Source organism: Sitodiplosis mosellana, unplaced genomic scaffold, assembly GCF_009176505.1.
Source record: "Sitodiplosis mosellana isolate CC-2019 unplaced genomic scaffold, AAFC_SMos_1.0 Smas_scaffold_6162, whole genome shotgun sequence".
Lineage (NCBI taxonomy): Eukaryota > Metazoa > Arthropoda > Insecta > Diptera > Cecidomyiidae > Sitodiplosis > Sitodiplosis mosellana.
Window position 1 is genome coordinate 528,628 of NW_022601403.1, and position 14,773 is coordinate 543,400.

Sequence of the window (14,773 nt, forward strand, 5' to 3'; positions counted from 1 at the left end):
TCGTCAATGCTTTGGAGAAAAATCGGTGGATTTAACTTCTTTGGGCTGATTCCCGGAAGGTATAGATTTTTGTTTTAGTTTCGAAACGATTCTCTTTCTCTCATTGATATTTGAATTTCGTTTCTCGTTCACCTTTTAAACTGAAAATTCGCTTCTTTTTCAACTTTTTGTTCAAGTTTGTTTGTGCATTATCCATCGTATATCGTCGAGATGTACTCTTAACGGAATTGACCAGATTTACTTGAATATATCAATAGAGTTCACATCTTCCATTCTCTCTTATTCGCCCTTTCAATACGCCAACTCATTCCCTATGCACATCTCTATGCACATTGCACACACCATTTGCATATATACCGGAGGAGGGTTGAGAAGGAAAAAAAATGGCGATACATTCAAATGCGTTTGATTTGTTGCGATGGGAGGCCGCGGTGCGGAAATGGTTTTTGCCTCACTGAGCGCACAATATGTGCATTAATTGAATCTCAGCAAATTGTTATCAAATTATACAGCCCATTAAATTGATAAATCACATTGATGCAGAGAGTGCGGCGCGGATGCGCCAGCATTGGCCTTGGGATGGGATGAAAATTGCAAAAGAATTTCCGGTTTTGCCTTTGAAAGTGGTCGGAAACATTTCCATTAAAAGTATATATGCATAAATTTTGGTGCGAAAGGGAGATACAGAGACAGAGACAGAGATAGAGAGAAAAAGTAAGTGGGTGAGAACGAGAATGCGCTGACAACAGGGGGAATGGCAAAAGATAGACGGAATTGAACTGCAACCGAGTGAGAGAGATAGAGTGAATGATTAAAGTGTATGTATTTACCACACAACAGCAGCAAAGAACGATGAGGAAACCACAAATAGCACCAGCCGTTCCAACGACCCATGTTAAACGAATAAATAGAATGACACCAAATATGTTCTGAATGCATGGTAGAAATACGCCAACCAGAGTGCCTGCAAAAGAATGAACAGAGGGAAAAAAATGAGTGAAATGTAAACAAACATGTTTATTTTATACGAATTCAAATTGTGAAACAAATAAAGCATGGTTCAAACAAGAGCAACAAAAAAATACGCGATCGAAACAAAAGCAACAACATGAACAGAAAAAAAGCTGTTTGCAAACGAATTTTTTGCGACCATTTTTTTTTCTTCGCTGTATGCACTTTCTTTTTCCAATTTGCATGACTACAGTTTTAATATTTCAATGGAATTTTTAATGGATTTTCAATTATTACTTTATTAATTTTCAAATGAATCGAGCTTGCAACCACGCTTTCAACAAAATGAAAAAAAGTTTTCGACAAATTGACAAGACAATGTATAAAAAATGTCGAAAAACACGAATAAAATCGAACAGTCAACATTGTTTGTTGTGAATGATAAAAGTCGAGTGAACAACGGATAAAAATCCGTAAAAATCAAACAGAAAAATTTTACAAAACGAAAAAAAATAGTTTTAGTAAAAATGTCGATTAAAAATTTCTTTTCAGGAAACTAAAATACCGACGAAAACTAGGAAAAAACGAAAAAAATTCAAGGAAAATGTGCCATGCGAAGGAAAATTCATATGCAAATTCCTACAGGAATAAAGTCAACGGAGTTGACTCGACACGAATCGAAACGAATCTACCAAAATTGGGAAAAACCGATAACGAAAAAAACCACGAAAATGACAAAAAATGAAGATACAACGAAAAGCGTCAGAAAAATCATTGGAAAAGAAAGAAAAAAAACCTGAACAGTTTTCAGTGAAGACCAATACGAGAAAGAAAGTGAAAAATGTCGAATCTTACCCATTCGAGCTGAAGGTTGAGGAGGTTTAGCATCTGGATCTGTAGCGGCTGGAATTGTATTTTGGTAGTTAACAAACGACGATACAAATGTCGATGCTCGTGGGCGAGTGTCGAGCTCATCCTAAATGATGCAAAAATAGAGAGAGAGAGAAACAGAACGGAAACTTTTAATTCAGTCAATATACGTGTTGATTGTTTGTGTGCCTTTTGGATATGTGTCAAAAGCACTGCAACTGTAGTGAATGTGGTTTTTGGTGTGCGCGCTTTGGGTGTGCGCTGCGCGTTCACCAACAAAGATGACCAATTCTCCGTTGTTCGACGCAACGTGACCAAATGCATTGAAAAATAATGTGATAGTTTGAATGTGTGCACTTGTGTCCCTATCTCTCTGCCTCATCCATGCTCCCGGGCTGGTTGTGCACATAAAACTTGGTTGTTTACAACGTCATTTACCGCATCCAATGACACTATCTTTAAAACATATTTGACTTTAATACCACACAGCAGCCCGTCCCTCACTTTATAGTAGATAGATCGGTGGCATATCGAATTTTATAGTCCATGGTTTATTGGTTAAACGCTTTAATCACATAAATTATCATCTTAAGTTTCGCATGTACCACCGCCCGACCGACCAACAGAATCGATTTTCAAGTGAAAATCATCGTCGTGTGGTTCGCTATCAAAAGCATATTGTAACATTTATGTGGTTTTAATGGGCGACTGAATTTATCCTGAAGTATACGACGAACCAAAAAAACAAAAACAGTAAAAAATAGTTGCAAAAAACTATAGCTGTTCATCACAGCAAAAATGGGTAAATAAAAAAACTGAATCGAATTATTTGTTATGATAAATTATTATGACTTTTCTTTCGAATTTGTCGTTGAACGGAAGAATAAGCAAATTGCAGCATTTATTTGACACATAATTTTTCTGCCTGCTGATGATATACATATATTCAATTCATAAACATATACTTACCGAATACAGATACAAATTGGGATCATATTCCGTTGGTTTTTCATTGTTCGGAACGAATGGCTGATCGTCGGTGGCTTCTGCTGCAAATAAAAACCAAAAACAAAGACATGAAATCATTTAGTTTTTATGTGTGTATGTTTGTGCGCGGGTGAATCAGTCAATTTTCTATGCCAGATTTAAGTGCATTATTTATTTCGAATGGGTTGCTGTCGACTAAATCCATATAAATTAGCATTTTTTCCGGTTACTTCTTTTTCTTCTGTTTCTCTCCTCTATTGAATTTAATAAAACCATGTCTACAAATAGCTAAACATTAATCATAACCAACGAGAAGAGAAAAAAATGGCAACAACCATGATGCTCTACTATTTTTCGATGGCTTAACTTTTCATTAAAGTTATTTTATTGCAATGAAGAATTGTCGATCACTTTTCCGTTTGTTAATCGGCTTCGCCTTCATTTTCTTCCTCTTCTCCTTCTTCTTCTTTTTCTTCTTCTGCTTGCTCAACGTTTGAATTATATTTGTTAAGTATTATAATAAACACATAAATAATAATAAACGATATTAATAATTCACACGGCTTTTTCGCCGTTATCGATCCGCATTTCCGATGAAAAATCATTCCAATTACGCGAAACGGACCGAAAAATAGGAAAAAGGAGTAAGGGCATGTAAGACTGTCTCACATTGAAAGAGTGAAAGTGAAAGAGAAAAAGGAAGAGAGGGAGAGAGAGAGAGAGCGAGACAACGAGTAAATGAATGAGAAAGGAGGAGTGAGTGTGAGAACGCAGGAAGCCTCAGCAAAGCGGAAATACGTAGGCCTTTTATTTTAATTTTCTGCATTATCAAAATCGGCATAAAACTTAGAATAATAGTAGGTGAATGCCATGCGATATTCGCATGAATTAAATAATAGGTTCGAGGAGGTTTTTTCAAGTGTTTGGCGTTCGTTCGTTTGCGTTTTCAATTTCCTTTTACATGTCTTTTCTCTTTTCTCTCTCTATTTTTCCGTCTCTCTCTATCTCAAAGTCCCTTGCTCTCTATTTCTCCCTGCTCTTCCTCCTTCCCCTATCAATTTCCCTCCTTTTCCTCCTTCGTCTATCGATTTCCCTGCACCTTCCCCTATTAACCCTTTATCACATACCGGTTCCTTAAGTAACCAGATACGCCAGACGCTATAGCTATGAAACCACTGAATATTTTTGCATTCTTGTTTGTAAACAAATGTAGGGAATTGAACTAGCTTTCATTTGATACTTTACAGGCTACAATTGGTTAGCTGAATGGAAAGTTTTTTCTGTTCATGTACTGCTGTAAAAAAAATGCGAAATTATAGCAGAATTCCACATTTTTCCTCCTCTTATCTTGTGGGTTTGTACATTCTTTTCAATTGTCAAATTAGGACTCGTAGGACCAAAACACATCAATTTAACTTTCTGCATCATTAGTTTTATGAAATTTAATTTTTTCAAGCTTTTATAGTGATTTGACACTTTTGACTCTTTTCCGATTTTCTCGACAAATACGCAATTTTTCAAAAATCTAAGTATGAGGTCTTTCTCTATTTATTGTGGCACAAAACATATATCAAAATGATTCATAAACAAAAAATTGTGCATCAAAGGGTTAACTTCGCATATCATCCTCTTCACTCTTGACGTGTGCCAATGTTCATTTTCTACGTGAGCCTCCGCCGTTTTGAATTTTATTATTTACCATAAATTTGTGCTTTTCCGCTATAAAAAATAAAGTCGAAATGGATATGATAGGAAAAGAATTTGCTTTTTTCTGTTGGAAGTTGATGTGAGTATGAAAAAAAAGTTATCTGCATGCCATTCAGCATGAAATACACGGCATGACTTCACAATTCAATACTCATATTCACTGACGAATTGCAATCGTTCTGTTTTTCGTGTGCGTCCCATATATTTTCGACAATTTCGTTGATGTTCGGAACCACAGCAACGAAAAAAAGAAAATATTAACTTAAGTGAAATTGTGAAATGATTGTCATAAATTCATAACTGTTATGTATCTCATATAGATTGTTTCTATTTGCTACGTTTCGTTTACTTCGTCGCGATGTGCTCACGCATTAACGGAAACATTTAATGGTATGAGCACCAAATGGTGACACCCTAAGTAGAAAAATGGATGGAACATATTTTTCGGTACCAAAAAAAACAAGCAACATGCATCATGAACGTAAAAATTACAGCCTTTGTTTCGTGAAACGGAAAAAAATGTTGCCTTCAAGAAAACGAGCCAAAATTTTTACCTCAAAGGAAAGGTAAAATTTGTGTCAGCTTGTACAAATGGAAAACATGGAATTTTTCAACAGAATACACATTTTTTTCATTCTCCGATTCAGTAGGTTTTTTTTCCCCTTTTACCTAGTATTGCATGTAAATCCGAAATATCCATGTATTATTGAACAATATTCATCGTGAACGACAAATGAATATTACTGAATATACATAGATATGTCAAATTTACGTGTATACGTATGAAAAATAAAAATAGTAGCAAATAGTAGTGAATCAAACCTTAAATCCGTTAATTTGAACGATTTTGGTAGATAACGGTGAATATTGGAACATTTTTTGACATTACAGTCTAATGAATATTATTAAATATACATAGATATTTGAGATTGACGTGCATACCAATAAATTTGTGCAGATTGTATAGTCAAAAAATGTTCCAATATTCACCGTTATCCACCAAAATCCTTCAAAAGTGGTTCAACTTTTCGGTTGAAGGTTTGATTCACTATTATTTTTATTTTTCAGAGTTGTTTGCGTTCTGCAAAATCGCGTGAAGCCCCTAGCCTTTTACGGAATGGGAAAATAAGATTTTGAAGATTCTTCAGTTTTGTACTTGAGAGAATTCAGTTGATACAAATTCACTGCGCTATGCTGTACCACACAGAAGCCGCTCAAAGGATGACTCACTTTTTTTTCGGTAGAGGAAACTACGTGGGAGTAATTCCATTGGTAATTGAAAAACAAGACTCTTTAAACAGAAGACAAGTCTTGCCTCGAAATAAGTCTTCTTCATTTTGGTTCTTCTTCTGAAAATTCGTCGATAAACTGACGACAAAGAATATAAAGACATACACAGAGAGGAAGATAAGAAGAGAAAGAGCGCGCGCGAGAGAGAGAGAGAGAGAGTGAGATGCGCGTATTTCAAAGTGGGTCTCTTTCAAGTTTGATGCGTGCTTCTGGAACACATTGCTATAATATCATTAGTTACGCTAGAAAAACATTGCCTGGTTGGTGGGGGCGCGCGCGTATGTAGTGGCAAGAAAATGCTAATTGCGATTTTGTTCTGTGGCTTTCGCGAAATATTTAAGTTTGCATACGTTCAGTGTGTGTGTGTGTGTGTGTAAAATGTCATGGTTCGTTCGCGTTCAAAATTCGAAATGCGAACGCGTTCGTCGATTTACTTTCTTCTTCCATTCCACCCGCCATTTTGTCGCGAGCGTAAAAGCAAATAAACAAATTTGATATCGAATTGGAAAAGTGGAATGAATGGAAACATTTGTGCCGTTTATTTTATCGATGCGAATTAAGGTTCTGCTTTCTTTCTTTCTTCTTCTTCTTCTTTGCTATTTTGAAAATTCATTTTATTCGTCTCGATTACAGAATACGCGCTCGTTTATTCCAATATTATGAGCATGTGACTGGAGAGAGAAGCAGCCGGCGTTGTGAAAAGCTCTTCACCACATGGAAGCAGACGAACTAGCGTTGACAATAGAGATGATTGAATATTGGGAGAACGGGAAATGGAGATGAGTTTCTATGAAGGAATAAGCGTTAGGTGGAGATAGGAAATGGGCGAGCGAGAAAGACAGAGAACGGAAAAATGAAGCGAGATGGCAAAAATCGAAGAATAAGGGAATATACAGGGCGGATTAGAGAGTAGAAATTCAAACACGATTTTCAAATTGTGTGCAGGCCCCATATTTTTGCCTATTTAAAATGCATTGCACCGTAAAAGCGATTGAGCTACATATTTTAAATAGAAAGATAGAAAGGCTGATCGTGCCATCGTGCTTTTCACAACTCGGACAGCTCAAGAAACCTAAGACGTTGAATGAGATAGGGAGCAAGGCAGAGAAAGGGAGCAAAATAAACGAAATAATAGAGTTTCTCTGTCTCTAGCTCCATCATACTTTATGCAATATCGTATCAAACGATCAATTTAAAGTGATTCCATGAGCAATCGGAAAATATAATGGCAGCAGCAGCAGTGGCAACAACAACAGTGCCCAGTAAACGTAGCAACAGCAGCAACTTAATCTCAGTTGCAGGCTGAATTGCATTTTGCTTTTTCATGCGGATTTTGTTTCAGGGATGTTGCACACTATTCCACATCAACCCAATCCAACCCTTCACATCCCCTTCGACACCTCAACCCGTTCGGTCGACGTAACGTATGTTAAACCTCTCAATCGCTTTTGTCCGTTTTGTTCATGAATCACAAAATAAGCTATACATTTCAACCATTCACATGTACTCCATATCTCTCCGTTCGCTTCTCGCCTCACTTCTTCATATATGTATATATATATATATATATATATAATATGCAATGCATGATGAAATAAAAAAATTAAAAATCATTTCCCATGAATTCATTTCACCAACTTGAAACCATAACGGAAAGATGTATGTTTATTTTACATTTCGACGAGTACATTTTTCAATTGCTTTTTAAACAAATTCCATTAAAAAGGTCGACCTTCTCACGCTCTCTCTCTGTCTTTCATTTTCTTAATGTCGAAAAATAAAGAGCATGAGACGAAGACAGAAAAGGAGCGAGCGAGCATGCGAGAGAAAGAGAGAGGTAGAGTGAAGGAGCGCTCATTTTCAAGTAGAAGCTTGCTGAGAATTGAAGAAGTCACTTCTAATTTCATATTCTTCTTTAAGTGAATTACTACTGTGAGCATTGAATAACACATGAATTGCGCTTGAATTATACTTTTGCATGCATTCTTCGTAGCCCTCCTCTTCCTTCTTCTTCTTCCTTTTTCTTCGTGTACTTCCGTTTTTTGTCGTGTGTGTGTGTGTATGCAATGTCAATAGAAAATTCATTGAAGTTACTTGCTTCATGCAGCTTTCCATCATATCAAACCCATTTCGTTGGGTACATCAAGTGAAACCCATTTTCTACCACGAAACTTTAACGATGTGTTCTGTGTTCGTTTGCATTGCACTTTTGCCGTATGCGCGTCCCAAGGAGGAAAATGGTGAAAAATGAACGTTGTAATCTCATCAATGGCAAAATATTGCCCATTCACTGAAATTATTTTGCACGCCCTCGCCCGTTCGCTCGCGTCGCATCGCGTCGCACGCTCCTCACACATCCATTCTTAGTTCACAACTTTGATCACCATTTAAGACTCGAACAAAAGATTTAAGGCGCTTAATAGAAAATACGTGCAAACAAATGGGTACGATCGTAGCATGTGATTTTCGTCACAGGAAAGTGCTCCTGTATTCTCGTTCGCCCCGGATGGAATTGTGTCTATTTTGTTAATTTTTGTCACGTTTCCACCATTTTTTTTCTGCCCCAACGGCGCGAACATTCGATCGATGTCATGCATTAAACAAATTAGTCGTGGTTGCTAGTGATTTTTTGTGTTGTTTTGAAAGATGAGAGTTTCACTATGTTCAACCTTCTTTGCGCAATATCGGGTTAAATAATTGTTTAAGTTTTTTATGTATAGCAGCAAACTCAAATTCAGTATCGGTCCTCCGTGTTTTTTTTTCAGAGAGTGAATGAAAACCTTTTTTTTGGAGCAAAAGAAACTGCTTTTTTCGCTCAACAAATATTGCAAACCTTGACAATTGCAAAAACTTTACCCAAGGTTATTTTTTCACTTCAGTCGACGATGCACAACACCGACCCTCTCGATATTCCACAATTTTTCGCTGACAGTTGATGTGTTGCCCTTTAGACCGTAAAACCCCGGAATGTATATTTGATGGATGATAACATTAGCATGAGCACCAGTTTCTGATGGATTTCATTTTCTCTGTCTCTATCTCTGTTTCTCTCTATCGACAGATCTCCATTGATTTTCACGGATTTTTTGAACAGTGTAATGTGGTCTTGGGATGAATTGCAACTGATCATCAAATCTCGGTAGAATGTATTTTTCGTGTGTGGTAGATGAGTAACTTGTGCCGCAGATTTTTACAATGTATTTAAAGAAATTTATATAGACACATTACTATTTATATCAGTAGTTTGGAGCGAAAATGTTATACAGAAAAGTTGAGAGGACAAATTTCAAATGAAAAGAGATAGCTATATACATAGATAGTTCACTATAGTTTACTATACAGTATACTATATAGCTATCCCTTTTCCGCACATTCATCATCGAAATTTTTCCGCTCAACTTTCCTGTATAACATTTTCGCTCCAAACTACTCATATAGTTATGTGTCTATGTAAATTTCTTTAAATACATTGTAAAAATCTGCGGCACAGGTTACTCATCAATTTTATTTATATGCTATTTGACAAATTTGACAAATAGTATTTGTTACACAAAAATGTCCAATTTTCAAACAAAAAACGAGCCATTCCGACATGAAAAGTGATTTTTTCATGTAATGAAACAAACTAGGGGTTTCACGCAACTTAAAATTCATCTAAAATTTCAATATTTCTCTCTTTTCTCTAAAATTCTCTGGGATTCAACAAAATCCGTATTACAGTGGAACCTCGATTATCCGTCAGGCACCGGACCAGCACCTTGACGGATAATCGAAAAAGACGGATAATCGAGGTTTTCATAAAATAAGCCCAACCAATCAAAACTTCCATATTATTATTAGTTTATGATGGAAAATCGGGTGATGTAGAAAATATATGACACCCATAGAACAAGAGAACAACTTATGAGTTCTCTAAATTTAGAGTAAAATAGATACAAATAAAGTTGCAAGCAAAAGTGATACAACTCAGCATTGAGTCGAAAAGATGTTTTTTGCATTTTTCTTCCTGCTAGAAGCAGATATCGACTAGGTTTGTAGTTCTTTTGATGTTTTACAATAATGCTTAAGACACCTACTCGTTATCTATTTCCAGTAGCGAGAAAATGCAAAAAACATCTTTTCCACTCAATGCTGGGTTGTGTCACTTTTGCTCGCTACTTTATTTGTATCTTTTTTGCTCTAAATTTTTTTCCGTTCCAGTTATGGATAACGAACTCATAATTTGTTCTCTTTTTCTATGGGTGTCATATGTTAGATACGAAAATAGATTTGCTTCATTGTCCAATATATGGAAAATGTTTTCGGTAGCAACGCCTCCGATTTCAAATTAACGAATGTACAAGCGAAACACAATTGAGTTTGATTATGAGTGTCAGTCGGCGACATTATCCGTATGTTCAAGTAAAATGAACTGAAAAAAAATATCAACCCGGCAAGGGGTGACGGTTAACAGAGGTGACGGATAATGGGAGGACGGATAATCGAGGTTCCACTGTATTTCGAAATATTTCTACATTCACCTTGAAAATTATGTTCTGGAAGTGGGTTTTGGTGGATCTTCAGGATGGATCAGAATGGGTTTGACAATGCCCTGGTCCATCCTGAGGATCCACTTCCAGAACCAGGAGGGGTTTTGAACAATCCTGAGGATCCACCAAAACCCACTTCCAGAATTTTTAGATTCAAAAAATTCTAAAAAATTCGAGTTTATGGATAAAAAGAAGCAAAATCTATAATTTACACATAAAATGGTTATATTTCCTGCTATTTAGTAAAATCTTTGGCCTTCGAGTTTGCGTGAAACCTCAACATGGAAACAAAGTTCACATGAAAATCAATCATTTTTATATAAATTTGTACTATTTTTATCATGGAAAAGAGTATAATTTTGATCAAAATCGATAATAAGCAACACCAATAAGGCATCCAATGGTTTTTATACCAAAAATGTATCTTTTCATGAAAAAAAGAACAAGTTTTCGTTATTCGTTCACAACAGTTGAATGACATATCAAAAATAATCGAATTTGACTCGGAATAATGCATATTAATTTCATTTAATTCAATATTATTCCGATTGAATTGCTATCAAATTCAATGTATCATTCATTGGATGGAAATAATTCATTAAAGGCTGTATACAAAAAAATAATTGTACACGCAATGTGACTCTCTCTCTTTCACACACACACACTCTTGCATTTCTCGTGTGGAAAACAAAAGACTGACTGTAACTAAAAGCAACAAATAAGCGTCGATGAAAAGTCGTCGGCTATAATTAAATTTTAGCCGGTCGCTTAATTTGGGACGTATTTGACTGCAGTCAACTTGTGATTGTAGTTAACTATAATCATTTTTTTTGTACTGAGTAATCACTTTTAGCCATTCGACTCTATTCCGAAATAATCGATTGGTTATTCAGTCAAGATATTTTCACACGGGTTTCGAGTGATAAACGTTCTCAGTGAGAACTTTTCACTGAAAATAGTGAGTTTTCACCTAAACTAAAAAGCAAGTTTTATTTTTTCAAGAAAATTCCTTCCTGCGAAAGTAAGATCTTATTACGTGTCTTTAGAAGAATCCTTTCTTTGACGTACATTCCATTCATTTTCCTTGATAAATGCGACGCAGATGTAGTTAAGAATTTGATGACAAAACAACAACTCCAAGATGAAATAAAGACAATGCTTTAACAAGTAGAAAAAAAGGAGAAAACACTTCAAGCCTCTTAAAAGCTGATTAAAATTCAAGTTAAGTAACAACATCAATAATCCATTTCAATTGAATTCGACGCTAAATGTGCGTTGTAAATTAATAAGCCGCGTTAAAATTCACGCCTAAGCTGGAAAGAGTGTTCGCTCTCTTCGCCCATTCTTCAAAAAATGTTGTAAACACAGCAATGAGTTAATTTCAAAGTTCACGGAAACCAAGCACCCAGTGCTGTTGCCTGTGCATGGGAACAAATCGTCTGAAATTGTTGTGAATATAAATAATCGATGTTGATTGTTGCATAATATTCGGTACACTAAATGAATAAATAAAATGGCATGTTTAAGTTTGGTGGAATTTCACAATGAATAGTGGCTCTATAATTGGTGACATTTTGCTAAATTTAAGTGAAGTCGAAAAGTGTTTTCCGTATGCGCTGGTTTCGAGTGTTGTTTGGTTGCTGCTTCAATAAGAATGGTTCAGCTCAATCACTGTTAATAGCGTATTATGCGAAACGACAGTGCCGTACGCAAAACGAACGAATGAATGACTGAACGAGGTGAAAGAGATTGATCAAGGGAATGAATGAACAAGCGACTGAACGATAGAATGAACAACTGAAAGTTAGTATGAAACAGAAAAACGCAAATAAAGTATAAAAAGAGCGAAGCAGATATCCAACCAAAGAGACTAAGAAGGAGAGAGAGATTGAAGAATTGAACAACAGAAACAGAGAAAGATGGAAATTAATTTTGACGAGGATATCGTGTCCTATTTCAAAAAGTTGATGCACTTGTTACCTGTTCGTATGTTTGTAATTACAGGTACCTTGAACCCTCATTCTTATGGGCTTAAGTTTGATCGATGACAACAACAATCGATGGGAAAATGTTCAAAACGACCGAAATGTACCATCATACCGATACAGAAATGTTCGAATCGAGATCGAAACAAAAAACAATAAACAGCACATAGTTGAGGAAGTGCCGTCATCTGATGGGTGCTAAAAATGAAATAATATTTTGTCGAGGCTTTTGTTGATGATGCACACCAAGTGGATGAAGAGAAAAGAAGAAATAAAAAGCGAGAAAACAGACGACATCACCCAAGTTCCATTGTTCTACGACAATATGTATGATAGGAATAGCGTTCAACGCTTGCGATGAAGCTAATTACATTCACAGACAACAAAATCGGCACTAGCTTATCTGATGGCAGTGTTTCCGTTTTATGTGCGAATGTATGAACACACATTTCAATATACATCCATCGAAACAGCAGTAGCAAAGAAAATATGTATACTTTTTAGGACATATTAAGGACATACACATTTCATTACCATATAGACAACATTTGGCTTGGGGATTTACGCTTTTCCCTTCTCTCTCTTTTCATTCTCTTAGCTTTCGCTCTCTCTCTCTCTCTCTCTCTCTTACCCTTACTCTCTACCTCTCTCTCTCTCACTCTCGCTTATTTTTGCTCGTTGTCATTCCTTGCACCAAATCGAAAATGTGTTGAGTACTTTTGATGCAAAAAACAAGGGATAACGACGAAAAAAAAATCGAAAAAAATCCAATTTTTTGATTCGAATGATTGTGCCATGTGCCATTCAGCGGAAAAAGTTCGTTCTTCATGATGAAAACAGTTGAAATCGCTTTGTTGTATAAACTTGTGTTTATTTTCCTTAACCACCACCATACAGCGACTAGCGAATAATATTCTCGTTGTGTCACCCGACTGGAGTATGTGTTTGTGTATCGCATTAGATGTCATTAGATTGAGCTGGATCGATAAGCGCGGCTAAATGCTTTCAACGCCCCAAAACTTTTCGCTCGTTGCTGATAAAACTTCATTTAGTTTTATGTGTGTTATTGTCGTCGTCGTCGTCGTCGTCGTCATCGAGAAAAACAAACCTCTTGAATCGATAGTTTCAACAAATCGTCCGAAATGACCGAAATCGTTTATTATATCGTCGATTCCGTCGTGTCGTATAGCGTTGAATGCTTAATCTGAGCCATTGAACAAAGTAAAACACAATAAAAACCCAAGTCAAAACTCCGAAAGCGCGCGCGAATCACATTAAATGTTATTTATCTATTTGATATGTTGTGTGGCATTTTGAGTCAGCTGTCCGAAATTCATGTGTAGTGGACACACCAGACTTGATAACAATAAATATATAAATATGAAATTGAAAACAATTTATCGGGAAATTTATTAGTTGTTGTCTGACGGGTTAGCGTTTGTGCGACGATTCACATGATAAACGACGATTCTCATCGAATCATCATCGTAACCATGTTTGTTGTATTGTCCAACATTCAAAGTGTATGAACATGAACACTCGTATCGAAATTGGTTTGGCTCTTTTATTATTATTTTCGTTTAATTTTTCATAAAATGTTTCAAATCAACAACAACAAAAAAATCAACGACGTAACCCTAGGGGTTTCACGTAACTTAAAATTCATCTAAAATTTCAATATTTCTCTCTTTTCTCTAAAATTCTCTGGGATTCACCAAAATCCGTATTATTCCGAAATATTTCAACATTCACCTTGAAAATTATGTTCTGGAAGTGGGTTTTGGTGGATCTTCAGGATGGATCAGACTGGGTTTGACAATGCCCTGGTCCATCCTGAGGTTCCACTTCCAGAACCAGGAGCGGTTTTGAACAATCCTGAGGATCCACCAAAACCCACTTCCAAAATTTTTAGATTCAAAAAATTCTAAAAAATTCGAGTTTATGAATAAAAAGAAGCAATATCTATAGTTTACACATAAAATGGTTTTATTTCCAGCTATTTAGTAAAATCTTCGGCCTTCGAGTTTGCGTGAAACCCCTAGACCGAACCGACGATGGGCTCGATCGGAAATGAAAACTGAAATTACCTCCGGTCAGAATAGCAAAAAAGGCTGTAATGAAAAAAAAATCCATATTTGTTCATTCGTAGCATTTTTAAGCAGTAGCATTTGCTCTTCGCTCTTTTTCCATTTGCTCATTTTTTATGCTTTTTATGTTAATAAAATATTTGATTTTATTGACGAAAAACAAAAAGCCGTTTGTATTATTGAAAACTCATCAAAATTTTACACCGTTTATAAAATGAATGTTTAGAGAAATCTCATGTTTAAAACAATTGCTGACGGGAGCGTTTCAGGAACCAATAGATTATTAAAAATTTAAATGGCAAAGAAAAAGGTGGTGGTACTGTTACTGCCGCATCTGCCATCGACGACGACGATGACGATGACAAAG

The 14,773-nt window shown here is 35.9% G+C and overlaps 1 protein-coding gene across 34 annotated transcripts in view; it reads right to left on the minus strand.

Moving 5' to 3' along the window:
- The window catches only part of LOC129574429 (solute carrier family 12 member 4), a 105,133-nt gene that overhangs the window by 43,450 nt on the left and 46,910 nt on the right, over positions 1–14,773 (minus strand). For 28 of the 34 annotated variants that reach the window (XM_055456453.1, XM_055456457.1, XM_055456448.1 and 25 more), the window contains exons 3-5: positions 2,791–2,870; positions 1,807–1,927; positions 831–964 (exon numbers count right to left, since the gene is read on the minus strand). In XM_055456453.1, the coding sequence (XP_055312428.1) occupies positions 831–964; positions 1,807–1,927; positions 2,791–2,870 (335 nt within the window). The remainder of the gene's footprint in view (positions 1–830; positions 965–1,806; positions 1,928–2,790; positions 2,871–14,773) is intronic. The other 6 variants (XM_055456474.1, XM_055456476.1, XM_055456473.1 and 3 more) reach the window with 1 other exon arrangement.